Genomic DNA, 27,601 nt, shown 5'->3' on the forward strand with positions numbered 1-27,601 from the left:
AGGCAACTGATCATCTCCCTGCATAATCATCCTTCTCCACAGAGAGGGTATCTCTAAATCAGTGTCTGAAATAGGGTCCTCTTCTACGTCCCCGGAGACCCTAGGTCTTTTGACAGAGGACAACTGCTTGTCTGACATCCCAGAAGAAGATGCTGACACTGGGCCTGACTTCTGCAAAAGAAAAGCTTTGTACATCTGAAGAACAAATTCTGGACGGAAACCACCTACTGTCTGCTCAGTTCCTGCCAGCTCAGTCCCTGAAACCAAAGAAGAAGATGCATCTAAGTGCCCAGGAAGAGAAGCAGACTGATCCCGTGAGCCAGTCTCCAATTCTAAAATGCCAGTCTCCAATTCTAAAATGGTGGTGCTTCCTGCCAAAACAGGAGTCTTGGCCTTACAATCACCGAATCCTTCTGCACCGTCACCGCAGGAGCAGAAGCCAACTCAAAAAAATGCTACAACCGACAGCGATTCAACCACGGAGCAGTATTTGCACACACCAGCTGTTGGAGTCCCCTGCATTGACACAGCAGGTGGAGTTTTTCGGTGTCTGGCAGCTCGAGCTGTTTGTTTTTTTTTGTTTTTTTACTATAAAATCCACCACACATACTCGGTGCCCACAAACGCTGCACTGTTGAAAAAGACCAAAGGCAGAAGCAAAGCTGCCTTGCTCGTTCGCGCCTGTGTTTATTTTATTTATTATTTAGGCGCTGAAATCAAACTTGGCTGTCTCTCCCGGGCCTTCAAACACTCTTCCCCAAAAAAGGTTGAGGCTGTTGTCTACCGCACGGTACCCAATTAGACAATGGGGAGGGAGGGGGGGGGAATCGGCCACCTGAGTGTGGAAGCACCGAGGCGCTAAGAAACCCCCCGTGGACCTCAACCTCTATTACACACAACAAACGCCGGTGCCCAGAAAAGGAAAACTTAGCTAAACAAAGGAGAAAACAACGGCATTAAACTAGAAAGAGCAAAGCATAAAGAGAAAAAGGTAAGAGACTGTGAAGTGCTCACCACCACCTGTTGGAGACTGAGAATACTGAATCTATCTCTAGCTAGACATGGCTCTTATTGGCTCTCTAGAGCAGAATTCCACCTGCTGGAAGGTGTGAATAACCTATCAGTCACTTTCTGGGCTGAGCTGGAGGGAAGCTAAGGAATTTACAGTATATATTTAATACATGTATTATTTTTATCTATCCCCGCTCTCTTTGCTCCCTTTTATGTATTTGGCATAATTTAATAAAAATAACTAAAAAAATGCCACAGAAATCTAACAGCAGAATTAAATCAGCTCAGAAATGCTCAATAATGAAAGAACTGTTTGGTTGTGGTGTTCCTACTCTAGCATCCCTTTTTTGAAATCAAAAGATTTGATCTGTAAATTACAAAGGGTTGTAATGAGCTCAATTAGTTGAGAAATATTGATATACTCACTGATTTCCAAACTCTGAAGCTACAAAAAGGAATCCTGTTTTCAACACACACATGGCTGCAGCTACTGGAACTGTGTCAAAATATTTCAGTCGAATTTCTGTCACCTGAAAGCAAATGAAGAGTGATTTCTAGGTTGTTGCTGTACAATTTCAGAAGCAATCCCTAGGTGATAAGGGTTTCTGTATTTTGATTACATGAGAGTATGTTTTATTTCATTTATTGTTGCATCTTTGTTGTTATTATTGAATACTTAATAAAATTTCTGGAAATTATAAATAATGATCCTCATATTATGCATTGTTAAATTGTTTCATGAGAAACACCCTTCAACAAATTCAAGGATTTGAATTCTACGTGCACAACATTCAAGTTGTGAGGGCCAGGGACTGGAGGTTGGGATGCAGAATGGAACTCTCGTTGTGCATGATGAGGTTCAGAAAACATTCCAATCTCCACAGATCCTCAGAGGATAACTCCCGAAGAGAGAACCAGATCTGCCTCGGCTAGTAAGGATCGATTTGGATCATAGTTCTGTGATCTTGCTTGAGTTTTAGCGAAGTCCTCTCTATGAGGGGTACTGATATCACTCAAGAAAATTTTTTTTTTTAAAGACATTTCTGAGATAAGTACATTTTTATGCATTTTATCATTTACATGATTAGAAATAGTTTGTGATAATCTCTGAAGAAAAGCATGGTGCGTTTTCCTCTTGAAATTTAAAAGGGGACATGGACCTAAGATAATACATTTTTCAGTAGAGATATTTTGAAATTCTCTTTGAAGTTGTCTCCTGACTATGACACTTCTTATTTTGGTGACTTTAAATAATTTATATAAGACTGACATACAAATATATTTATCAAATAACTTTTTTTGATTTACATTGAGATCAGAAGAGTCTCAAGAGTGTGAGTGCAATTGAATTAAACCATACTGCACTAAAATCAGGCCTCAGATTTCCTACATTTCTGTAGCTAAGGTAATGACTGCACACTTGCATTTTGCTGCAGAACCTGGGCTGTGCTGTGAAACCAGCCCAGACATTAAAGTGCTTCATGACCTGTTAGTTGATGCCTTCTTCTGATTTGTTACTGGCCAAAAGCTGATGCTGCCTCTTCATTCATGCACCCAGCTCAGCAGGGAACAACACAGCATCTCACTTTCTGAGGCCCTCATGATCAAAAGCAAACTCTGGCGCTAGAGGCTGTTAATGCCATACTAGTGCCGGAGTTTGCAGCCGACCCAGGATCAGAGCCCTTGAGGGCTCTTAGCGCAAGTAGCATGCAAATGCATGCTAAACAGGGCTCTTAGCGCAATTAGCTTGCAAATGCATGCTAATCAGCGCTTAACGCATTCATCCCCAATGATCAGAGTCCAGCGTGCCAAAGATTGGGTTGCTGGCCGCAGCAAAATCAACGCCAGCTCTGAGCTGGCGTTAGACTTTGCGGATCATTGGGGAGGAATGGTGAGCCCTGCCCAGCATGCAGTTGCATGCTGGCAGGCCCCCGTTCTCCCCCAAAAGCAAACGCGAACAGGGGGCTGGAGGTCCGGTGGGTCTCCAGCCCCCAAACCACTACTACTACTTAACATTTCTAGAGCGCTACTAGGGTTACGCAGCGCTGTACAAAATAAACAAAGAAGGACGGTCCCTGCTCAAATGAGCTTACAATCTAAGGAACAAAATGTCAAGTTGGGCAGTCTAGATTTCCTGGGTAGAGGTGTAGAGGTTAGGTGTCGAAGGCAACATTGAAGAGGTGGGCTTTAAGCAGAGATTTGAAGATGGGGAGGGAGGGGGCCTGATGTATGGGCTCGAGGAGTTTGTTCCACGCGTGGGGTGAGGCGAGACAGAAAGGGCGGAGCCTGGAGTTGGTGGTGGAGAAGGGTACAGAAAATGTTGTTGCCGTCGCCAACTAAACGCTCTCCCACCCTCCCACCCAGCGACTGGGGGGGGGGGGGGGGGCGGAGGTCCGGTGGACCGCCGGTCCCCCCCCCCTTCCATGTTCAAGGAGGGCTGGAGATCCGGATGGTCTCCAGCCCCCCCCCCCCAAACCCCCACAAAATGTCGTGGCCGCCAGCCAAACCAAACCCTCTCCCACCCAGCGACGGGGGGGTGGGTGCTGGAGGTCCTGTGGACCTCCAGCCCACCCCAACTCCTGTCCCCCAGCATTCTTTCAATCCCTGGTGGTCCGTGGTGGGTGACAACCCCCCTCCCGGCCCCCCCTACCTTTATAGTTGGAGGAGGGACGCAGCATGCCTGCCTCCCTCCTCTTCCAATTGACGCCACTTCAAAATGGGGGCGCCCAGCCCCGCCCATTGCATCCTGGGTCTCCAGCCACCCCCCCCCCCCCAAACCCCCACAAAATGTGGCCGCCGGCCAAACCACACCCTCTCTCACCCTGCCACCCAGCGACGGGGGTGGGTGGGTGCTGGAGGTCCGGTGGGGGGGAAGGAGTAGGGGTGGGCTGGAGGTCCACCGGACACGCCAGCAGCAGACGATCCCGCGAAATACTTCAATGAGAAAATAACAAAATTACGACTCATGAGACCTGTCAATACCATCGACTACGCAAAAAGCTCCTTGATTGTCTAGACCTAAACCCTGGTGAATACCCAACGGACAGAACCTGGACCAACTTCAAGACACTATCAGATGATTCCATCTCCCAGACGCTCAAAAGGTTCGCCAAGTCTCATTGTAAACTAGATATACGCCGTAATAACCTTATAAAATCTGCCCCTGAACAATTTATATCAGACCTCACGGAACACCTGAACTATATGCTACAAAACAGAATCTTCCCAAAGGATAAAGGAAACATTCTACTCACCCCAATACCCAAAGACGTAAAGAAAAGTACAAGTGACTTAACCAACTACCGACCAGTAGCATCAATCTCCCTGATAACCAAATTAACGGAAGGCAGGGTGACCAAACAACTCACCAACTACTTAAATAAATTCTCAATACTTCATGACTCCCAATCAGGATTCTGGTCTAACCACAGTACAGAAACAGTACTAGTTACTCTCCTGACTAAACTTAAACAAGCGATCGCAACTGGCAATAGCATTCTACTTCTACAATTTGATATGTCTAGTGCTTTTGATATGGTTGATCATGGAATATTACTACACATCCTTGACTACTTCAGAATTGGAGGCAACGTTCTCAAGTGGTTCAAGGGCTTCCTAACCACACGATCATACCAAGTAATAGCTAACTCGACTACCTCAGCCACAGGAATACCTGAATGTGGAGTTCCCCAAGGATCTCCCCCTCTCGCCGACTCTCTTCAACCTAATGATGATACCATTGGCCAAATTACTATCCAATCAAAATCTCAATCCATACATATACGCAGATGACGTGACGATCTACATCCCGTTTAAACAAGATTTAAAGGAAATTACCAACGACATCAACCAAAGTTTCCATATCATGCATTCATGGGCAGATGCATTCCAGCTGAAACTTAATGCAGAAAAATCACAATGCCTTATACTCACCTCATAACATAATACGACCAAACTCACCACCATAAACACACCAAACCTGTCCCTTCCCGTTTCGGACACCCTGAAAATTCTTGGAGTCACCATTGATCGACATCTTACAGTTGAAAGCCACGTGAAAAATACAACCAAGAAGATGTTCCATTCAATACGGAAAGGACTTTTTTTGCAACTTGGTACAGTCAATAGTGCTCAGCCACCTAGATTACTGCAATGCACTATAAGCTGGCTGTAAAGAGCAAAGCATCAAGAAACTTCAAACCGCCCAGAACACCGCAGCCAGACTCATATTCGGAAAAACAAAACATGAAAGCGCTAAACCGCTAAGGGAAAAGTTACACTGGGTTCCACTTAAAGAACGTATTGCGTTCAAGATATGTTCCCTAGTCCATAAAATCATTCATGGAGACGCCTCAGCCTACATGTCAGACCTGATAGACTTGCCACCATAGACTGCTAAAAGATCATCCTGCACGTTCCTTAATCTTCACTTGCCCAGTTGCAAAGGCCTAAAATATAAACTAACGCATGTGTCAAACTTTTCTTACCTGAGCACACAGCTATGGAATGCACTGCCGCGCAACTTAAAAACTATTTATGAACTAACTAATTTCCGCAAATCTCTGAAGACCCACCTCTTCAATAAGGCATACCACAAAGACCAACAAGTGTAAATGTAACTCACCTCCATATTACCCATATCGGAACTGTTTTTCATATATCTGATTGTTCTTATTTCTTATTATGTTATGCACAATCTTTTCGTAACACTGTCTATCTTCCGATCTATTATCCACCAAGAACGATACATTGTAAGATTGTTTAACTTTCTATTATGTCATGCATGATCTTTATGTAACACTAATTGTCTATTTTCTGTTCTATTATCCACCAAGCACGATACATTGTAAGCCACATTGAGCCTGCAAAAAGGTGGGAAAATGTGGGATACAAATACAATAAATAAATAATTAAACTCTGGAATTCGTTGCCAGAGAATGTGGTAAAGGCGGTTAGCTTAGCGGCGTTTAAAAAAAGGTTTGGACGGCTTCCTAAAGGAAAAGTCCATAGACCGTTATTAAATGAACTTGGGGAAAATCCACTATTTCTGGGATAAGCAGTATAAAATGTTTTGTACATTTTGGGGATCTTGCTGGGTATTTGTGACCTGGATTGCCCCCTGTTGGAAACAGGATGCTAGGCTCGATGGACCTTTGGTCTTTCCCAGTATGGCAATATTTATGTACTTATGCAGAGGAGGGGAGAATAAAGATGGCACAGGCAGTTTGAAAAATCAGTTACCTGTTACATACTGCAAAGTGCCATGGCTACTCCCTAGGTGTGCACTGGGAGGTGGGCCAGCTTAATTTGTGCCAGAATGGAGCAAGTTTTCTTGTCTCTAGCGGTCTGCAGCAGCAAACAGCAGCCTGCTCGCGCCAACCCCAGAGCCTTCTTGCTGACGCTTCCTACCAATATGGAAGCAGAAAGTTAGGACAAAGAGAAGGCGCCAGGGCTGGCACAAGCAGGCTGTATGAATCATGGTTTGCTGCCACCAACCGCTAGAGAGAAGAAAACTTATTCCATTCTGACACAAATTAAGCTGGTCCAACTCCCATGGCACGGTATGCAGCAGTTAGGGAACTGATTTTTCAAAATGCCTGTGCCCTGTTTACTCTCCCTTCCTCTGCAGCTATCCCCTGCTCCCATGAATAAAGCTCCCCTCTCCTCTCTTTTCCCATTTGTTGGTATGTTAATTCCTTCTTGCTGATTGCTCTTCTCTACAGCCTTATTTCTCCTCATGTCTCTGTTTTCATATGTTTATCATCAAGTTTTTCTCCTTTTTAATTCCCTATTGCTCCTAAAAGGTGCATGGGGGGGGGGGGGGGGGGGAGGAGGTTTCAAGAGAGACAAGGGGAGATGCATGGTCGCCTACTGGAGAGGAGACAGGAGGGAAAAATACTGGACTACTTGTGAGGAATGGGGAAGAGAAAGTAAATGCTGGTGTATATGTAAGGGGTGGGGGGATGGAAGAGAAGGTAAAATCCTGGACCATGTGTGGCGGTGGTGGTTGGGGGGGGGGGGGCGAGGTAAATACTGGATCATGTGTGGGGTAAAAGTGGGGTAACAAGGTAAAATGCTGAATCACATGTGGGTGTGGGGTAGAAGGTAAAATGCTGGACCACATGTTGGGGTGGGGGAACAAGTAAAAGGCTGGACCATGTGTGTGGGAATGTGCCTTGGAGTAGCCTAGTGGTTAATGCAGTGGACTTCGATCCTGGGGAACTGGGTTCGATTCCTACTGCAGCTCCTTGTGACTCTGGGCAAGTAACTTAACTCTTCATTGCCCCAGGCACAAGTAAGTACATGAATATAATATATAAACCGCTTTGAATGTAGTTGCAAAAAAAAAAAAAACACAGAAAGGCGGTATATCAAGTCCCATTCCCCTTAACAATTTTAACACTGTGTAAGTGTGCCCCATATGAAAAGGGTTGAAAATCTCTGCTCTATACCATCATTTCTGTGCTACAGAAGTTGGAACAGCTTCTCCCAAAGAAATGCACTGGACAATTACAGGCGGAAATTTATTTCTCTGGAATCCAAAGTCTGAACTAACTCATTTTCAAACAATGTTTTTCATTGGTTTTACCTCTACATTAAATTTTACCCAAATCTGTTACATTTAAAGATTGTTATTTTTGTCTCTAGACAAACTGCCATTTCTGACCTCTTCTGTATAGCTTTTCATCCCAACACGAGGTTGGAAAGAATTATACAAAAACGAGTACAGAATGTCTGCTCATCTGTGGGCAAAATAAATCTCAAAATTTAGGATGAAACTTGGAATGTTGGAAAAACTAGTAAAAAGACAAGCTAAGAAATGAGCAAAACTGGACCAGGGGTTCCAGAAAACTAAGCCCCCCCCCCCCCCCCACCACCACCAAAAATAACCTCGCTCGATGCGTTTCTATGGGAGGGGTGGTGGCAAAATAACTCTCTGAAATTTTGATAGAATGGTATGAAACCTGGCATGTCAGAAAAACTGGTAAAAGGCACATCAAGTTTGAAAATGGATTAAATTGGACCAAGGGTTCCAGAAACATAAGGCCCCCTGCCACCCCCCCCCCCCCAAAAAAAAAAAAAAAATTTTTGCTTAACACATTTCAATGGGAGGTGTTCTACCTTCTGTAGCACAGAAATTTAAATAACTGAAACAGCAGTTAGGAAAGGTCTTCTTTCAAATTGCCTCTCCCTGTTCTTCAAGTACCTCAAACTACCCTTCACAAGTGCTCTACCGCCACACAAACTGCTGCCACCTCTAGAATTACCACCCTAACTACATCTCCAAAACTCCCCCCAACCCTTTACAAACTGCAACCACAAAGTATTACCTAATCCTATGGTCCTACCCCAAAAAATAGCCCTCTGCAACTGCTCTACCTTCAACAACTATGTCCCAACTGCCCCACCCCACAAAAAATTATCCCCTTCAACTTGCTCAAAACCCCACATACTGCTCCATGCAAGCTCACCAATATCCTACAAAAACTGCCCCCACGCCACAAAAACTACACCCACCAATGTCACATTACTCCGCTCCTAGTGTGAACTGCCTTAGCCGAAGGTGGAGAAAATCAGCAGCCCCTTCAGCACTGCAGCACTATACAGGCCTGCTATATCTGCCACACTTTCTGCGCACACAGCCCTTACTGACAAGAAAATCTGAACTGCACTTGCTAAGCAAGTCCACCCCCAAGAAAATGGCATCGCTCATAACGTGACTGTTAGGCGGGGCAGGGGGCCACCATAGATCTGATCATGAGTTCCCTCCTATTGCTGATATTAGAGGCTATCTAAATTTTCGTTTTGGTTTTCATTACAACGCTGAATCTGGCCTAAAATCCTTTTTATGCCCAGTTTCGGTTTTGGCTGAAAAGTTATTCTGAGTTTCAGATAGGTTTACAGATTCATCTGAAAATTACCATATGTTTTTGGTGGAAGCAAAAAATTTGTTTCTCTGTCTCCTTCCCCCTCCTCCCACCCTTAGGACGCCCTGGGTCTTGTTTACAATTCCTGATGGTCTAGGGGTGTAGTTAGGGAAGGAGCAATCCCTTGTTACTCCTGCCTATTACGGGCTCTGTTCTCTGCCCTCACTACACCACCAGATCACCAGGAACTGTTAGGTAGTCTGGGGTGGGGGCTAGTCTGCTTTTTTGTTTTTTTTTGGGGGGGGGGGGGGGGGTTGTACTGCAGTTGCAAGTAATGCATGTATGATCCTGCAGAATAGTTTATATGGTACACAAGAACATAACAATAGCCATACTGGGTCAAACCAATGGTCCATCTAGCCCAGTATCCCACTCCAGCAGTGGCCAATCCAGGTCACAAGTACCTGGCAGAATCTCAAATAGCAGCAACATTCCATGCTATCGATACCAGGGCAAGCAGTGGATTCCCACATTTCTATCTCAATAGTGGACTATGGACTTTACATCAGGCATGGATGCTGTTCAAAAATACAATCCTGGAAGCCCAGGCCAAATATATTCCGTGTATTAAAAAAGGAGGAAGGAAGACCAAACGACAACTGGCATGGTTAAAAAGTGAGGTGAAGGAAGCTATTAGAGCTAAAAGAAAATCCTTCAGAAAATGGAAGAAGGATCTGACTGAATATAATAAGAAACAGCATAAGGAATGGCAAGTCAAATGTAAAGCGCTGATAAGGAAAGCAAAAAGGGACGTTGAAAAAAAAGATTGTGTTGGAGGCAAAAACATAGTAAAAACATTTTTTTTAGGTATTTTAGAAGCAAGAAGCTGCAAAACAATCAGTTGGACCGCTAGATGACAGAGCAGTAAAAGGGGTGATCAGGGAAGACGAAGTCATAGTGGAGAGAATAAATTAATTCTTTGCTTCGTTCTTCACCAAGGAAGATCTGGGAAAGACACCGGTGCCAGAAATGATATTCAAAGCTGAGGAGTCAGAGAAACTAAAAGAAATCTCCATAAAACCTGGAGGTAGTAATGGCGCAATATGACAAACTGAAAAGTAGCAAATTGCCTGGACCAGATGGTAGTCATCCCATTGTTACGTTAGTGCCAGGCAAAATGGTAGAGAATATTATAAAGAACAAAATTACAGAGCATATTCAAAAGCATGGATTAAGGAGACAAAGCCAACATGGATTTAGTAAAGGGAAATCTTGGCTCATCAATCTATTACATTTCTTTGAAAGGATGAACAAACGTGGATAAAGCGAATGCTACATACCTGTAGAAGGTATTCTCCGAGGACAGCAGGCTGATTGTTCTCACTGATGGGTGACGTCCACGGCAGCCCCTCCAATCGGAACACTTTCTAGCAAAGTCCTTTGCTAGTCCTCGTGCGCCGATGCGCACCGCGCATGCGCGGCCGTCTTCCCGCCCGAACCGGCGAGTGCCGGCCAGTCTCATATGTAGCAAGACAAAGAGAAGGGAAGACACAACTCCAAAGGGGAGGCGGGCGGGTTTGTGAGAACAATCAGCCTGCTGTCCTCGGAAAATACCTTCTACAGGTATGTAGCATTCGCTTTCTCCGAGGACAAGCAGGCTGCTTGTTCTCACTGATGTGATGAGGGTCAGAAAACAATCTCCACGGTTCTTTGGAGGACAACTCCAGAAGAAGAGGGAACCAGATCTGACGCGGCCAAAAAGGAGCAATCAGAATCATGGTGCCTCGGTCTTGCTTGAGTTTCAACAAAGTCTTCCCCACCAGAGGTATGGGAGGATAAGCATACAGCAGACCCTCCCCCCAATCCAGGAGGAAGGCATCCGATGCCAGTCTGCCGTGGGCCTGAAGCCTGGAACAGAACTGAGGGACTTTGTGGTTGGCTCGAGATGCGAAGAGGTCTACCAAGGGGGGTGCCCCACACCTGGAAGATCTGTCGCACTACACGGGAATTGAGCGACCACTCGTGAGGTTGCATAATCCTGCTCAACCTGTCGGCCAGACTGTTGTTTACGCCTGACAGATATGTGGCTTGGAGCACCATGCCGTGACGGCGAGCCCAGAGCCACATGCTGACGGCTTCCTGACACAGGGGGCGAGATCCGGTGCCCCCCTGCTTGTTGACATAGTACATGGCAACCTGGTTGTCTGTCTGAATTTGGATAATTTGGTGGGACAGCCGATCTCTGAAAGCCTTCAGAGCATTCCCGATCGCTCGCAACTCCAGAAGATTGATCTGCAGATCTCGTTCCTGGAGGGACCAGCTTCCTTGGGTGTGAAGCCCATCGACATGAGCTCCCCACCCCAGGAGAGACGCATCCGTGGTCAGCACTTTTTGTGGCTGAGGAATTTGGAAAGGACGTCCCAGAGTCAAATTGGACCAAATCGTCCACCAATACAGGGATTCGAGAAAACTCGTGGACAGGTGGATTACGTCTTCTAGATCCCGAAACCACTGGGAAGCTAGGGTCCATTGAGCAGATCTCATGTGAAGGCGGGCCATGGGAGTCACATGGACTGTGGAGGCCATGTGGCCTAGCAATCTCAACATCTGCCGAGCTGTGATCTGCTGGGACGCTCGCACCCGCGAGACGAGGGACAACAATTTGTTGGCTCTCGTCTCTGGGAGATAGGCGCGAGCCGTCCGAGAATCCAGCAGAGCTCCTATGAATTCGAGTCTCTGCACTGGGAGAAGATGGGACTTTGGATAATTTATCACAAACCCCAGTAGCTCCAGGAGGCGAATAGTCATCTGCATGGACTGCAGGGCTCCTGCCTCGGATGTGTTCTTCACCAGCCAATCGTCGAGATATGGGAACACGTGCACCCCCAGCCTGCGAAGTGCCGCTGCTACTACAGCCAAGCACTTTGTGAACACCCTGGGCGCAGAGGCGAGCCCAAAGGGTAGCACACAGTACTGGAAGTGACGTGTGCCCAGCTGAAATCGCAGATACTGTCTGTGAGCTGGCAGTATCGGGATGTGTGTGTAGGCATCCTTCAAGTCCAGAGAGCATAGCCAATCGTTTTCCTGAATCATGGGAAGGAGGGTGCCCAGGGAAAGCATCCTGAACTTTTCTTTGACCAGATATTTGTTCAGGGCCCTTAGGTCTAGGATGGGACGCATCCCCCCTGTTTTCTTTTCCACAAGGAAGTACCTGGAATAGAATCCCAGCCCTTCTTGCCCGGATGGCACGGGCTCGACCGCATTGGCGCTGAGAAGGGCGGAGAGTTCCTCTGCAAGTACCTGCTTGTGCTGTAAGCTGTAAGACTGAGCTCCCGATGGACAATTTGGAGGTTTTGAGGCCAAATTGAGGGTGTATCCTTGCCGGACTATTTGGAGAACCCACTGATCGGAGGTTATGAGAGGCCACCTTTGGTGAAAAGCTTTCAACCTCCCTCCGACTGGCAGGTCGCCCGGCACTGACACTTGGGTGTCGGCTATGCTCTGCTGGAGCCAGTCAAAAGCTCGTCCCTTGCTTTTGCTGGGGAGCCGAGGGGCCTTGCTGAGGCGCACGCTGCTGACGAGAGAGAGCGCGCTGGGGCTTAGCCTGGGCCGCAAGCTGTCGAGAAGGAGGATTGTACCTACGCTTGCCAGAAGAGTAGGGAACAGTCTTCCTTCCCCAAAAAAATCTTCTACCTGTAGAGGTAGAGGCTGAAGGCTGCCGGCGGGAGAACTTGTCGAATGCGGTGTCCCGCTGGTGGAGCTGCTCTACCACCTGTTCGACTTTCTCTCCAAAAATGTTATCCGCACGGCAAGGCGAGTCCGCAATCCGCTGCTGGATTCTATTCTCCAGGTCGGAGGCACGCAGCCATGAGAGTCTGCGCATCACCACACCTTGAGCAGCGGCCCTGGACGCAACATCAAAGGTGTCTTACACCCCTCTGGCCAGGAATTTTCTGCACGCCTTCAGCTGCCTGACCACCTCCTGAAATGGCTTGGCTTGCTCAGGGGGGAGCGCATCAACCAAGCCCGCCAACTGCCGCACATTGTTCCGCATGTGTATGCTCGTGTAAAGCTGGTAAGACTGAATTTTGGCCACGAGCATAGAAGAATGGTAGGCCTTCCTCCCAAAGGAGTCTAAGGTTCTAGAGTCCTTGCCCGGGGGCGCCGAAGCATGCTCCCTAGAACTCTTAGCCTTCTTTAGGGCCAGATCCACAACTCCAGAATCATGAGGCAACTGAGTGCGCATCAGATCTGGGTCCCCATGGATCCGGTACTGGGACTCGATCTTCTTGGGGATGTGGGGATTAGTTAAAGGCTTGGTCCAGTTCGCAAGCAATGTCTTTTTTAGGACATGGTGCAAGGGAACAGTGGACGCTTCCTTAGGTGGAGGATAGTCCAGGAGCTCAAACATTTCAGCCCTGGGCTCGTCCTCCACAACCACCGGGAAGGGGATGGCCGTAGACATCTCCCGGACAAAGGAAGCAAAAGACAGACTCTCAGGAGGGGAAAGCTGTCTTTCAGGAGAGGGAGTGGGATCGGAAGGAAGACCCTCAGACTCCTCGTCAGAGAAATATCTGGGGTCTTCTTCCTCTTCCCACGAGGCCTCACCCTCGGTGTCAGACACAAGTTCACGGACCTGTGTCTGCAACCGTGCCCGACTCGACTCCGTGGAGCCACGTCCACGATGGGGGCGTCGAGAGGTAGACTCCCTCGCCCGCATCGGCGAAGCTCCCTCCGCCGACGTAGTCGGGGAGCCTTCCTGGGAGGCGATGGCAGCCGGTACCGCATGCGGCACCGACGCCGGAGACCTCACCTCGGGCGATGGGCCAGCCGGCGCCACGCTCGACGGTACCGGTGGCGCAAGCACCGCCGGTACCGGAGGGGTAGGGCGCAGCAGCTCTCCCAGAATCTCTGGGAGAACGGCCCGGAGGCTCTCGTTCAGAGCGGCTGCAGAGAAAGGCATGGAGGTCGATGCAGGCGTCGACGTCAGAACCTGTTCCGGGCGTGGAGGCTGTTCCGGGCTGTCCAGAGTGGAGCGCATCGACACCTCCTGAACAGAGGGTGAGCGGTCCTCTCGGTGTCGATGCCTGCTGGGTGCCGACTCCTTCGGCGACCCAGAGCTCTCGGTACCGACATGGGAAGGGGACCGGTGATGATGCTTCTTCGACTTCTTGGGACGAAGCATGTCACCGGAGCTTCCCGGTACCGACGAGGAGGACGTAGAATCCAGCCGTCGCTTCCTCGGGGCCGAGATCGAAGAAGGTCGGTCTCGGGGGGGCTGTACCGCAGGAGCCCTCAGGGTAGGGGGAGACCCACCCGAAGGCTCACCGCCACCAGCAGGGGAATGGACAGCCCTCACCTGCACTCCAGACGAAGCACCACCGTCCGACGACATCAGCAGATGAGGTCCCGGTACCACCGACGTCGATGCAGCTGTCCGATGTCTCGGCGCCGATGCAGAGGGCCGATGCCTCGATGCACTCGATGTACTGGCCGCCGAGGTTGAAGGTCTGGACGCTGAAGACGTCGATGCACTCGATACCCCCCGGTGCCGATGCCGACGAAGAGCCCGAGAACAAAATGTTCCACTGGGCTAACCTCGCTACCTGAGTCCGCCTTTGCAAAAGGGAACACAGACTACAGGCCTGAGGGCGGTGCCCAGCCCCCAGACACTGAAGACACGACGCGTGCCTGTCAGTGAGCGGGATTACCCGGGCGCACTGGGTGCACTTCTTGAAGCCGCTGGAAGGCTTCGATGTCATGGGCGGAAAAATCACGCCGGCGAAATCGAAAGACGAAATGGCAAAATTTGGCACAGAAAAAAGGGAAATTTCGACCGGGGCCTAAGTAAGGCCTACCCCGACGACAAAAGAAAACTTAACGGGGCGAAAAAACTCGAAGTAGAGGGAGGAAAAACCAAAAGTGGTTAATCCAAATAATTTCTGGGATTTCTCACAGAAAGCAGTCGAAAACGACGCGCGAGGCCGACTTTTCGGGGCACGAACGGTAAAACACAACCGTACCGAGCGCGTAGAAAAGAAGACTGGCCGGCACAAGCCGGTTTCGGGCGGGAAGACGGCCGCGCATGCGCGGTGCGCATTGGCGCGCGAGGACTAGCAAAGGCCTTTGCTAGTGAAGATTCCGATTGGAGGGGCTGCCGTGGACGTCACCCATCAGTGAGAACAAGCAGCCTGCTTGTCCTCGGAGAATGCTTCTTATAAGGCAGACCTCATAGCTCTTAGGTTTCTGTCTCCATCTGCTGGTTCATGGGCATAAACCATGCATTCTGGATTGGCCTGGTGGAACAAAAAGGCAGCATGCATTTTTTAAAAATGTATTTAATTGGAGAAACTGCAGTGAAACATTTGATTGTGCATATTAAATGCAAATCTGCATGCCAATGAGTTGTACAATATTGTAGGTGTGTTGCAGCTTGCATGCATATTATGCTGAAATACACAACTAGTCACAAACAGAGATGCTGTGAAACTCTGTGGACCTTGGAACAAACATTTAAGTTCTTGTACACCCCTGCGAGCCCAAAAGCTATCAAAGTGATGTACATTCAGGAACAGTAGGTACTTTTCCTGTCCCTAGAAGGCTCACAGTCTAAGTTTGTACCTGAGGCAATGGAGGATTTGCCCAAAATCACAAGAAGCTACAGTGGGATGTGAACCCAGGTCCCCTAGTTCTCACCTCGCTGCTATAACCACTGGGCTAGTATTCCACATCTCCTCAAAGTAATGTTATGGGCCATCAGGAAGCCAAAACCAGACTGTGCTAGATACATACACACTTATTTTGGAGCTATACCTTAAACGTTACATGTATCAAGGGTTGCTAAACCAAAGAGCAGCCTCAAGTACCTTCCCATCAAGTCTCGGGTAAACCACTAGCAGATAGGACTGAACATATAAAAATATGGTCAAATCTTTTGTTACCCCAGAAAATGAAAGAGATTGCCTTGTCATATATGCCTAGTAACTGTATGCTTTCTATATTTTGTTGTTTTTTTTAAATTTTAGACTGTGGGTTAGGATACTCAAGGATTGTAATAGCATTTGATTTTTATAATAAATTTATGAGATTTGATAATAATGTTGTTTGGTGGTATTATAACATGATAGCTTTTTTATTGCATAATACTACATTTAAGCTAGCTTTTGGAAAATGTGCACTCTGTTATCATGCACTGAATTGATGGTATCATCTCTTTCAAAAGCTCATAGAAAGTTATCACCCATAACTTGTTTCTGAACTTATCTGTACATAGCTAACAGGTTTAAACACAAAACATCACTTTATTGCAGAATTTTGAAAAGCATGCTGCAGATTTTCTAAATCCTGCCACAGAAACTATGCAAGAAACTGAAGGCCTTTACTTCATTGTTACGGAGACAAAGTAGTCTCTCTCGACAACAGTTTAAAGACAATATCAACTTACCATATCCTCATCAGTCTCCAAAGTGATTTTAAAGATGTCTCCTTGCTCAGTTTGGGCCAAGAAGAAGAACATAGACTTGGTCTTGTGAGTAGCAGAGCAGACAAACACCATCCCTCTCTCAGGGTCATCCAGGTCATTCTGTCATAAGCAGACAAGCAAATGAATAGAAAAAAAAAGTGGTATTACTTCAATAAACAAATGATAAAGATTCCTACAGTACCACTACTATTAAAAGACCCTAACATTTTTCTCATTAGTTGTATAACCATTTAGATTCTATGCTATACACCCAACAGAGATCATAAGATTTCCACTTTTATCATCTGCTAGTTGAACTAGTGTGAACTAGATTGTGAAATTAACCCGTGTTTATAAAATGGAATCCTCTTCTAGCAGAGGAATGCATCAGTCTCTTACCAGCAAATTCCTGGTATATGCCACAGAAATCTTCTCTTTCAATAAAGGCTTTGGTTCCCAAGTTGGGGAGACACCCATGTAATATAGTTTTTATAGCAATGACTCACTGGTTGAGCCTCTATTGCTAAACACATTTAAAGAGAAGATAATCAAGCCTTGTCAAAGATCTTGGTTATTTCAAGTATACTACCAGGGTACTGTATTTTTGGAGTTGTGTTGTCTCTCTTCTATACTCATTGGGACAGTTTGCCTTGGAATGTTTGGTTGCTGTTTTGTTCTGTGTGAGCAATTGCTTTCCTATTTTACTATGGCATTCTTTTCCTCTATCTAATATGTTTTATTTATTTTGTAAACCATTTTGGTTTGCTTCAATGAGAAACAGCATATGAAACGTAATAAACAATAATCTATTTCCAAATTGCCCTTCTCAAAGGTCCGAGTTGCCTGTCCACCACGAGAAGAGAATTTATCAAAACCATGGTTACAGTATTACTTGAACCCTGACCTGGCACCAATAAATCTTCAGAAAACTGTCCGGTAATACATTCTATCCTTTCTTATTCCCTCTTCCTCCAATACACCCTGTTACCAGACATGCTTTCAGATCTTGCCCCATTGTTTCCCTTCACCCTTCCCATTTCAAAATGCTCATGTACTTAAACTCAAATTGATTTCTCTGGTTCTTTATATTAATAGTGGATTGTGATATGTTTACTTCAGTATACAGTAAAAACTACACAACAGCCAGAGACTGAGAAACATTTTAAAACACTTTGCAATGAGGATCACGTGACGCCATGCCGGAGAGAGGTCGCAAGTGAAGAGCTCTCCGGCCCCTGAATTCTCTCCCCGCGCATCGAGCCGAACATAAATACCCAAAAATAAATAATTCGACAGCGGGCAACAGGCGGAACGCCAGGCAGTCAAGCGGGAGGATCGGGAGCTCCGAAATGGCATCAAAAGCAGCGCAAAAAGAGAAGTTAAGAAACAAACCGGCGGACTCCAAGATGGCGTCTCCGATGCACAGCGCTGGTTCTTCTGTTGCCTCTGCCTGGGTCGCGGAGATAACCTCGGAGATGACCGCAGTGCTGGAAGAGATGCTGGAGAGGCGGTTAACACCGATAGATACAAAGCTGGAGAAGCTGCAGTCACGCATGGATGATCTGACCCGCGAATGTGTAGCGTTTCAGACCAGAACCAGCGAGGTGGAGGACAGAGTAACGGAAGTGGAAGGAGAACAGAAAAGCCTCGAGAAACAGCTGTCGGAGTTGGAGCAAAAGGTGGAAGACCTGGAGAATCGATCCAGGAGAAACAACTTGCGCTTGGTGGGGATCCCAGAGACCCTGGGGGGTAAAGATCTGGCAAGTACGATGGAAAGATGGCTGACAGACAAGATTGACTTCCCTGCTAGCATGGGACCCGTCAGGCTAGAGAGAGCGCATCGCATAGGTCCCCGCCAGGCAGAGGGCTCCAGATCAAGAGTGATTATTATAAAAGTGCTGAACTTTGCACACAACAATATATTCTTCAGGCCTCAAGGTCGGAAGGTGCCTTAACATATGAAAATAAAAGAGTCCTTTGTTTCCAGGACTATTCAGCAGGAATCTCAGGGAGGAGGCGAGCGTTCTCAGGACTGTGTGCTAAACTATATGCCATGAAGGTGCGGTTTACTTTAATGTATCCGGCTACACTGAAGGTAACATACAAGGGGACAACAAGGTCATTTGAGTCAGCTGAGGAAGCGAAGGACTTTGTAAACCAACTGGAAACAGAGCTTGCGGATAAGGCAGATGAGGACGCGGCGACCTGAACTGAGGGTGGAACATGAGCTGGCAGAAACCCTAATCAAGATGGAGGACAGTGACCTGAATACATAGGTTTGGTTAGTTTAAGCTGTAAAGATGGTGACATTGAGATAAGGCTGGGATTGGAGGTCTTAATGTTTAAGTGTTTAATGGTTGAAAATGTTCTTGTTGTACAGGTGGGATAAGATCCGATTACTGTTGGGGTGTATGATGAGAGACAGGGATAAAGATCGGAGGGGTAAGCTAGGCGGCCATGGGGAAAATATGATATGGGAGGGGGAGGAGGAGGGAGGGTGTCTACACGTGATGGTTCCCAGGCAGGGAGCAAGGGAAATGGGGGGCAGGGTAAAGAATAGGGGTGGGGAGCAGGAGGGGGGTGGGAAGCTGGGGGAATAGTGGAGCTTATCAAGGATTAATACAGTATGGTGACGGGCGCTTAAGGGGAAAACAAAACAGGAGAAGGCTCACAGACAAGTGGAACATATTTGGGAGGACTAGGGTTGACTTGGGGGGGGGGCAGAGGCTGGGACGCCTGCTCGAGTCTTGTTATGGGGGCACTATCACAGTGTATCTCACAACAGCACAAATATGGTAAAGGTGGTAACATGGGATGTTGGAGGCATTAACTCCCCAGTAAAAAGAACAAAAATATTACAGCAACTACAGAAGCATAAGGTTGATATTGCCCTATTGCAAGAAACTCACCTCAACCAGGCGGAACATGCTAAATTAAAAACGTGGTGGGTGGGGGAGTGTGTGGCAGCGGCAGCCCAGGGGAAAAAAAGGGGGGTGGCAGTGTTGTTTCGCAAGGGGGTAGCAGCAGCGATTAAGCCCATATATGTAGACCAGGGGGGGAGATATGTGGTGGTGGAAATGGAGAGCAAGGGTCAAAAAATTGTACTTGGTAATATATATGCCCCCAACCAGTATGATAAAAAGTTTTATCAGGAGGTGGTAGGACACCTAATGGATCACCCAGGGGTCCCGGTAGTGGTGGGCGGAGATTTTAATACGGTGTGGGACCCCCAGCTCGATTGCTCTCAAGGGGTCCGTAGTGACTTGGGGGCATCAAATAAAGGCCTGAAAAGATTGGGGAGCCTATTAGATTTGATTGATATTTGGCAAACCTTGCATCCCATGGAACAGGACTACACGCACCTCTCCCGTGCACATGACACCCAGGCGCGAATTGATTACATCCTAACATCACAAGATCTATTCTGCAAAATAACTAAGGCGGAAATTGGGCCTTACACAATATCGGATCACGCCTGGGTGAGTATGGACTGGGAGATGGGACCCAAGGCTCATGGGAACGGCTCTTGGAGGTTTCCAGTAGAAATGTATAAAGATGTGGGTATAAGGGAGAAGCTTATGGAGTGCTGGCGAGCATATGAGTCCTCGAATAGGGAACATAGGGACAATCCGTTATTGTTCTGGGATGCCGCAAAAGCGGTGCTCCGCGGGGAAATAATTAGCTACACACATTTCGTACGTTCAGCGTGGAACAGAGAAATACTGAGACTAAGTGCCCAAGTCTGTAAGGCCAGGCAACCGTTTGGACGAACGCATAAGGTGGAGCATAGAACCCGTTTAATGGAACTACAGGTGGCGCTCAATGAGCTGTTACACCAAAAGAGCCACCAAATCCTTAACCTATTATAAATACCAGTTGTACAAGCACGGAAATAAAACAGGCCAGATTGGCGCGCCCTAAGGGGGGGAGGAGGAAGGGTGCTACAGTTGAATGATGGCCAAGGGGGGAAAGTGTGTGCAGATGAGGCTATTTGTGAGGTTTTCCATAAGTTTTATAACCAATTGTATGAACAACCTCTAGATCAAGGGCTACCAGGGACTTATTATCTGAACAACCTTAACTTACCCTCCCTGAGACAACAAGATGTGAAGGAACTAAACCGCCCTGTGCAGGAAGAGGAGGTAGCTGTGGTAATAGCGAGGAGCCAATGGCACCTGGCCCGGACGGATTACGGATAGAATTTTATAAGAAGCTGGGGAAGGCATAATACCAACCCTAACTCGGTATTTTAATAGAATAATCGATATGGAGGAAATGCCGCCCCATCTGGCGTTGGCGCAGATTGTAGTCCTGCCAAAACCAGGCAAAGACCCGGAGCAGCCAGAATCCTATCATCCTATCTCTCTGCTAAATGTAGAGGCAAAAATACTGGCTAAGCTCATGGCTAATCGTATGGCAAGGGTGTTGCCGGGACTAGTGCATGAGGCGCAGGTGGGTTTCGTGGAGGGGCGAACAGTGACAAAAAACCTTAGAAAGATATTAACAGCATTGGAAATGAGGAGTAGGAAAGGGACACCATCCTTACTTATAAGTTTCGACGCCGAAAAGGCGTTCGATAAGGTCCATTGGGAATTCCTGTTCGCCACACTGGCGGCATATGGTTTTACCGGGCGGTTCTTATCAGCAGTGCGGGCACTATACCATTCCCCTCAGGCCCGGATTTTGGTAAACGGGATGGAGTCACGGACCTTTCCGATATTCAGGGGAACGAGACAAGGATGCCCGCTGTCCCCACTTTTATTTGTACTGTCTCTAGACCCCCTGATTCGGGACATCATAGACATCCCCTCGGTAAAGGGGATAGAGGTAGGACCATTTCAGTTTAAAATAGCGGTTTTTGCGGATGACCTACTGGTACTGTTGACAGACCCACAGGCCTCTTTTGCGGCTCTAATGGAAATTATAAGGGAATATGGTGATTTTGCGGGCCTACGTTTAAATTTAACTAAATCAGTGGCATTGGCGTCGTCCGCAGAAGTGAAGCGAATGATGGGTCAGGACTTTCCCCTCCCTGAGTTGGGCTGAGGACTCATTTAAGTATCTGGGAATTAGGCTGGCCCTGGACCTGAGGACGCTGCATGCTATAAATTATACGGCTCTTATGGGGGTTACTAAGAAGCAGCTGGAGAAGTGGGGATCTCTTCCCCTATCGTTGAGGGGAAGGGCGAATCTGATACAGATGATTCTGTTTCCACAATGGCTGTACCTGTTGCAGACATTACCGATTCGATTGTCACGGAAAGACTTGAAAAGTATACATAGGTCCTTCAGTAAATTCTGCTGGGCGGGGAAGAAACCTAAATTGCGATATTCCTACATGCTAGGAGGATGGAGGCAGGGCGGTCTAGGGCTGCCAGACTTGGCCTTATATAACCAGGCATGCCTGACCCGGCACTTGGGGGACTGGTTCGCACAAACTAGTAATTACACTCCCATAAAAATGGAACGGGAACACTTTGCTCCTTTTGAACTCTTCTCGTTGTTACATCTTACACGTAAGCAGCTCCCACACTATCTTAGGAAAGTGAATGATACATACCTGTAGCAGGTGTTCTCCGAGGACAGCAGGCTGATTGTTCTCACGACTGGGTGACGTCAGCGGCAGCCCCCACCAACCAGAAGAAGCTTCGCGGGCGGTCCGCACGCAGGGCACGCCCACCGCGAATGCGCGGCCATCTTCCCGCCCGTGCGTGACCGTTCCCGCCAGTTGAATGACAAGCAAAAATGATGAAACGCAACTCCAAAGGGGAGGAGGGAGGGTAGGTGAGAACAATCAGCCTGCTGTCCTCGGAGAACACCTGCTACAGGTATGTATCATTCACTTTCTCCGAGGACAAGCAGGCTGCTTGTTCTCACGACTGGGGTATCCCTAGCTCTCAGGCTCACACAAAACAAGAACCCAGGTCAATTGAACCTCGCAACGGCGAGGGTATAACAGAAATTGACCTACGAAGAACAACTAACTGAGAGTGCAGCCTGACCAGAATAAATTCGGGTCCTGGAGGGTGGAGTTGGATTTACACCCCAAACAGATTCTGCAGCACCGACTGCCCGAACCGACTGTCGCGTCGGGTATCCTGCTGGAGGCAGTAATGAGATGTGAATGTGTGGACAGATGACCACATCGCAGCCTTGCAAATCTCTTCAATAGTGGCTGACTTCAAGTGGGCCACTGACGCTGCCATGGCTCTAACACTATGAGCCGTGACATGACCCTCAAGAGCCAGCCCAGCCTGGGCGTAAGTGAAGGAAATGCAATCTGCTAGCCAATTGGAGATGGTGCGTTTCCCGACAGCGACCCCTAGCCTGTTAGGGTCGAAAGAAACAAACAAGTGGGCGGACTGTTTGTGGGGCTGTGTCCGCTCCAAATAGAAGGCCAATGCTCTCTTGCAGTCCAAATGTGTGCAACTGACGTTCAGCAGGGCGGGTATGCGGTCTGGGAAAGAATGTTGGCAAGACAATTGCCTGGTTAAGATGGAACTCCGACACCACCTTCGGCAGGAACTTTGGGTGGGTGCGGAGCACTACTCTGTTGTGATGAAATTTGGTATATGGAGCATGAGCTACCAGGGCTTGAAGCTCACTGACCCTACGAGCTGAAGTAACTGCCACCAAGAAAATGACCTTCCAGGTCAAGTACTTCAGATGACAGGTATTCAGTGGCTCAAAAGGAGGTTTCATCAGCTGGGTGAGGACGACGTTGAGATCCCATGACACTGCAGGAGGCTTGATAGGGGGCTTTGACAAAAGCAAGCCTCTCATGAATCGAACGACTAAAGGCTCTCCAGAGATGGCTTTAACTTCCACACGATAATGGTAAGCACTAATCGCACTAAGGTGATTCCTTACTGAGTTGGTCTTGAGGCCAGACTCTGATAAATGCAGAAGGTATTCAAGCAGGTTCTGTGCAGGGCAAGAACGAGGTTCTAGGGCCTTGCTCTCACACCAAACGACAAACCTCCTCCACTTGAAAAAGTAACTCTTTTTAGTGGAATCCTTCCTAGAGGCAAGCAAGACACGGGAGACACCCTCAGACAGACCCAATGAAGCGCAGTCTACGCCCTCAACATCCAGGCCGTGAGAGCCAGAAGGTTGGGGTGCAGAAGCGCTCCGTCGTTCTGCGAGATGAGAGTCGGAAAGCACTCCAATCTCCACGGTTCTTCGGAGGACAACTCCAGAAGAAGAGGGAACCAGATCTGACGGGGCCAAAAGGGCGCAATCAGAATCATGGTGCAGCGGTCTTGCTTGAGCTTCAGTAAGGTCTTCCCCACCAAAGGTATGGGAGGATAAGCATACAGGAGGCCGGTCCCCCAATGAAGGAGAAAGGCATCCGACGCTAGTCTGCCGTGTGCCTGAAATCTGGAACAGAACAGAGGCAGCTTGTGGTTGGTCTGAAAGGCGAAAAGGTCCACCGAGGGGGTGCCCCACTCTCGGAAGATCTTGCGTACCACTCTGGAATGAAGCGACCACTCGTGCGGTTGCATGACTCTGCTCAGTCTGTCGGCCAGACTGTTGTTTACACCTGCCAGGTATGTGGCTTGGAGAAGCATGCCGAACTGGCAAGCCCAACGCCACATCCCGACGGCTTCCTGACACAGGGGGCGAGATCCGGTGCCCCCCTGCTTGTTGGTGTAATACATTGCAACCTGATTGTCTGTCCGAATTTGGATAATTTGGCAGGACAGCCGATCTCTGAAAGCCTTCAGTGCGTTCCAGATCGCTCGGAGCTCCAGGAGGTTGATCTGCAGATCCTTTTCCTGGAGGGACCACAGACCCTGAGTGTGGAGCCCATCGACATGAGCTCCCCACCCCAGGAGAGATGCATCCGTCGTCAGCACTTTCATGGGCTGTGGAATTTGGAATGGACGTCCCAGGGTCAAATTGGTCCGAATGGTCCACCAGAGCAGTGAAGTGCGACAACTGGTGGAGAGGCGGATGACATCTTCTAGATTCCCGGTGGCTTGAAACCACTGGGAAGCTAGGGTCCATTGAGCAGATCTCATGTGAAGACGAGCCATGGGAGTCACATGAACTGTGGAGGCCATATGACCCAGAAGTCTCAACATCTGCCGAGCTGTGACCTGCTGAGACGCTCTGGTCTGCGAAGCCAGGGACAGGAGGTTGTTTGCCCTCGCTTCGGGAAGGAAGGCCTGAGCCGTCTGGGTATTCAGCAGAGCTCCTATGAATTCCAGAGACTGGGCTGGCTGGAGATGGGACTTTGGGTAATTTATCACAAACCCCAGCAGCTCCAGGAGTTGAATAGTGCACTGCATGGACCGGAGGGCTCCTGCCTCCGAGGTGTTCTTGACCAGCCAATCGTCGAGATATGGGAACACGTGCACTCCCAGCTTGTGCAGATACGCCGCTACCACCACGAGGCACTTTGTAAACAACCGTGGGGCAGAAGCGAGCCCAAAGGGAAGCACACAATACTGAAAGTGCCGTGAGCCCAGGCGGAATCTGAGATACTGTCTGTGAGCTGGCAGTATCGGGATATGAGTGTATGCGTCCTTTAAATCCAGGGAACATAGCCAATCGTTTTTCTGAATCATTGGCAGAAGGGTGCCCAAGGAAAGCATCCTGAACTTTTCTTTGACCAGGAATTTGTTCAGGCCTCTCAGGTCTAGGATGGGACGCATCCCCCCTGTTTTCTTTTCCACAAGGAAGTACCTGGAATAGAATCCCTGCCCTTCCTGCCCGGGTGGTACGGGCTCGACCGCATTGGCGTTGAGAAGGGCGGAGAGTTCCTCTGCAAGTACCTGCTTGTGATGGGAGCTGAAGGATTGAGCTCCCGGAGGACAATTTGGTGGCAGGGAGGCCAAATTCAGGGCGTATCCGCACCGCACTATTTGGAGAACCCACTGGTCGGAGGTTATGAGAGGCCACCTTTGGTGAAAAAATTTTAACCTCCCTCCGACCGGCAGATCGTCTGGTACGGACACTTTGAGGGCGGCTATGTTCCCATGGATCCAGTCAAAAGCCCGTCCCCGGCTTTTGCTGTGGAGGCGCAGGGGGCTGCTTAGGCGCACGCTGTTGACGAGAACGAGCGCGCTGGGGCTGTCCCTGTGCCTGACGAGGCCTTCGGGCCGGCTGGGTGTACCTACGCTTGGTAAAAGCATAGGGTGCAGCCTGCCGGGCCCGGGAAAAAACGTCCACCTGCTGAGGTGGATGCTGAAGGCGCCCGGTGGGAGAGCTTGTTGAGGGCGGTTTCCCGCTGATGCAGTTGGTCCACCAGCTGCTCGACCTTCTCACCAAAAATATTATCCCCCCGGCAAGGGACGTCGGCCAGTCTCTGCTGGGTGCGGTTGTCCAGGTCAGAGGCACGCAGCCATGAGAGCCTGAGCATCACTATACCTTGGGCCGCAGCACGAGATGCCACGTCACAGGTGTCATATATACCCCTGGACAGAAACTTTCTGCAAGCCTTCAGCTGCCTGACCACCTCCTGAAAAGGCCTGGACTGCTCCGGCGGGAGCTTGTCAACCAGGTCCGCCAGTTGCTTCACATTATTCCGCATGTGGATGCTCATGTAGAGCTGGTAAGACTGGATGCGGGTCACGAGTATGGAAGATTGGTAGGCCTTCCTCCCAAACGAGTCCAGAGTGCGAGACTCCCGCCCCGGGGGCGCCGAGGCGGTATCCCTCGAACTCCGTGCCCTCTTGAGAGCAGAGTCCACGACTGCCGAGTCATGAGGCAATTGGGGCCGCATTAACTCTGGGTCCGAGTGGATTCTGTATTGGGACTCTGCTTTCTTGGGGATGGTGGGATTAGATAATGGTCTCATCCAGTTCCGAAGCAGTGTCTCTTTGAGGACATTGTGCAACGGTACCATGGAGGACTCTCTAGGTGGTGATGGATAATCGAGGACCTCGAGCATCTCAGCCCTCGGCTCATCCACAGAGACCACGGGGAAGGGAATGCATATAGACATATCCCTGACAAAGGAGGCAAAGGAGAGGCACTCAGGAGGCGAGAGCTTCCTCTCTGGTGAAGGCGTGGGGTCGGAGGGAAGGCCCACAGACTCCTCTGAGGAGAAATATCTGGGGTCCTCCTCCTCCCCCCACGAGGCCTCTTCCTCGGTGTCGGACATAAGCTCATGCAGCTGAGTCCTCAACCGGGCCCGGCTCGACGTTGAGGCACCGAGGCCTCGGTGTCGTCGAGCGGTGGACTCCCGCGCCGGCAGGGACGAAGCTCCCTCCATCAACGTCGACGGGGACTCCACCTGCAAGCGGCGTCGGCGTCGAAGGCCTCGGCACCGGGCTAGAGCTCGCCGGCGCCACAGTCAACGGCGCCGAGGGCGCAAGCACCCCCGGCGCCATCACAGTCTGGCGCATCAGCCCTTCCAGGATCCCCGGAAGGATGGCTCGGAGGCACTCGTCCAGGTCCACTGCCGGGAAAGACGGGGGGGGCCGGTAGAGGTGTCGGTGCTGGAAGCTGCTCGGGTCCAGGAGACTGCACCGAAGTGCTGGGACCCTGACGCGTCGGTACCTCCACTACCGAGGGGGACCTTTCCTCTCGGCACTGACGCTTACTCGGCGTCGACTCCTCTCCGGCACCAGGGGCATCGATGGCAACTGATGACGGTGCTTCTTTGGTTTCTTGCGGTGCCCGTCATCGGCGCTAGGTGGAATGGAGGAGGAGGAGGTCGATCCCCCTCGGTCTCGAGGGACCGGGTCAGACAGGGTTCGGTCCCGAGGGCCATGAGCAGAGGGAGTGACCGGGGCCGATTGCCCACGCGGCCTCTCACCCCTACCGTCACCGGAGGACCGGCGGGCCCTGTGCTCCTGGGGTCGATGCCATCGGTGCCGATTTCGCGGCCGTCGATACCGATGCCGTCGAGGTCGACGTCGAGGGGCCGGCGCAAGTTCCAAAAAGACGGTCCCGAAGAACTTGCCTCGCAACTTGAGTCCGTTTCCGGAGACCAAGACACAAAGTACACGACTTGGTATCGTGCTCCGGCCCGAGGCACTGGAGGCACCAAGCGTGAGTGTCGGTCTGCGAGATAGGCCGGCCGCACCGACCACACTTCTTAAATCCACTCGAGACCTTCGAGGACATCAACGGAAAAATCGCGTCGGCGAAATCAAAGTCGTCGATGGTGGCGGTAAAATCACACCTCGAAAAAGAACTCGACCGCGCGGCCACAAGGCCGCAACGCGACGCCCCCGCTAGAAACGAGGGAAAAATACAGCGCGTTCTCTTTTTTTTTTTTTTGAAACAGAAGAAAAACTTTTGGGGA

General features: G+C 49.3%; 1 protein-coding gene across 1 annotated transcript in view; it reads right to left on the bottom strand.

Annotated features, from left to right (window-relative positions):
• Positions 1-1,437: 1,437 nt before the first annotated feature.
• Positions 1,438-27,601, bottom strand: part of LOC115470429 (splicing factor 3B subunit 3-like) — a gene marked incomplete at its 3' end in the record, with an annotated part of 107,982 nt that continues 81,818 nt past the window's right edge. The window contains 2 exon segments of the mRNA XM_030203607.1: positions 1,438-1,541; positions 16,324-16,461. Of these exon segments, the coding sequence (XP_030059467.1) occupies positions 1,438-1,541; positions 16,324-16,461 (242 nt within the window).

The sequence above is a fragment of the Microcaecilia unicolor genome, chromosome 5, assembly GCF_901765095.1.
Source record: "Microcaecilia unicolor chromosome 5, aMicUni1.1, whole genome shotgun sequence".
Classification (NCBI taxonomy): domain Eukaryota; kingdom Metazoa; phylum Chordata; class Amphibia; order Gymnophiona; family Siphonopidae; genus Microcaecilia; species Microcaecilia unicolor.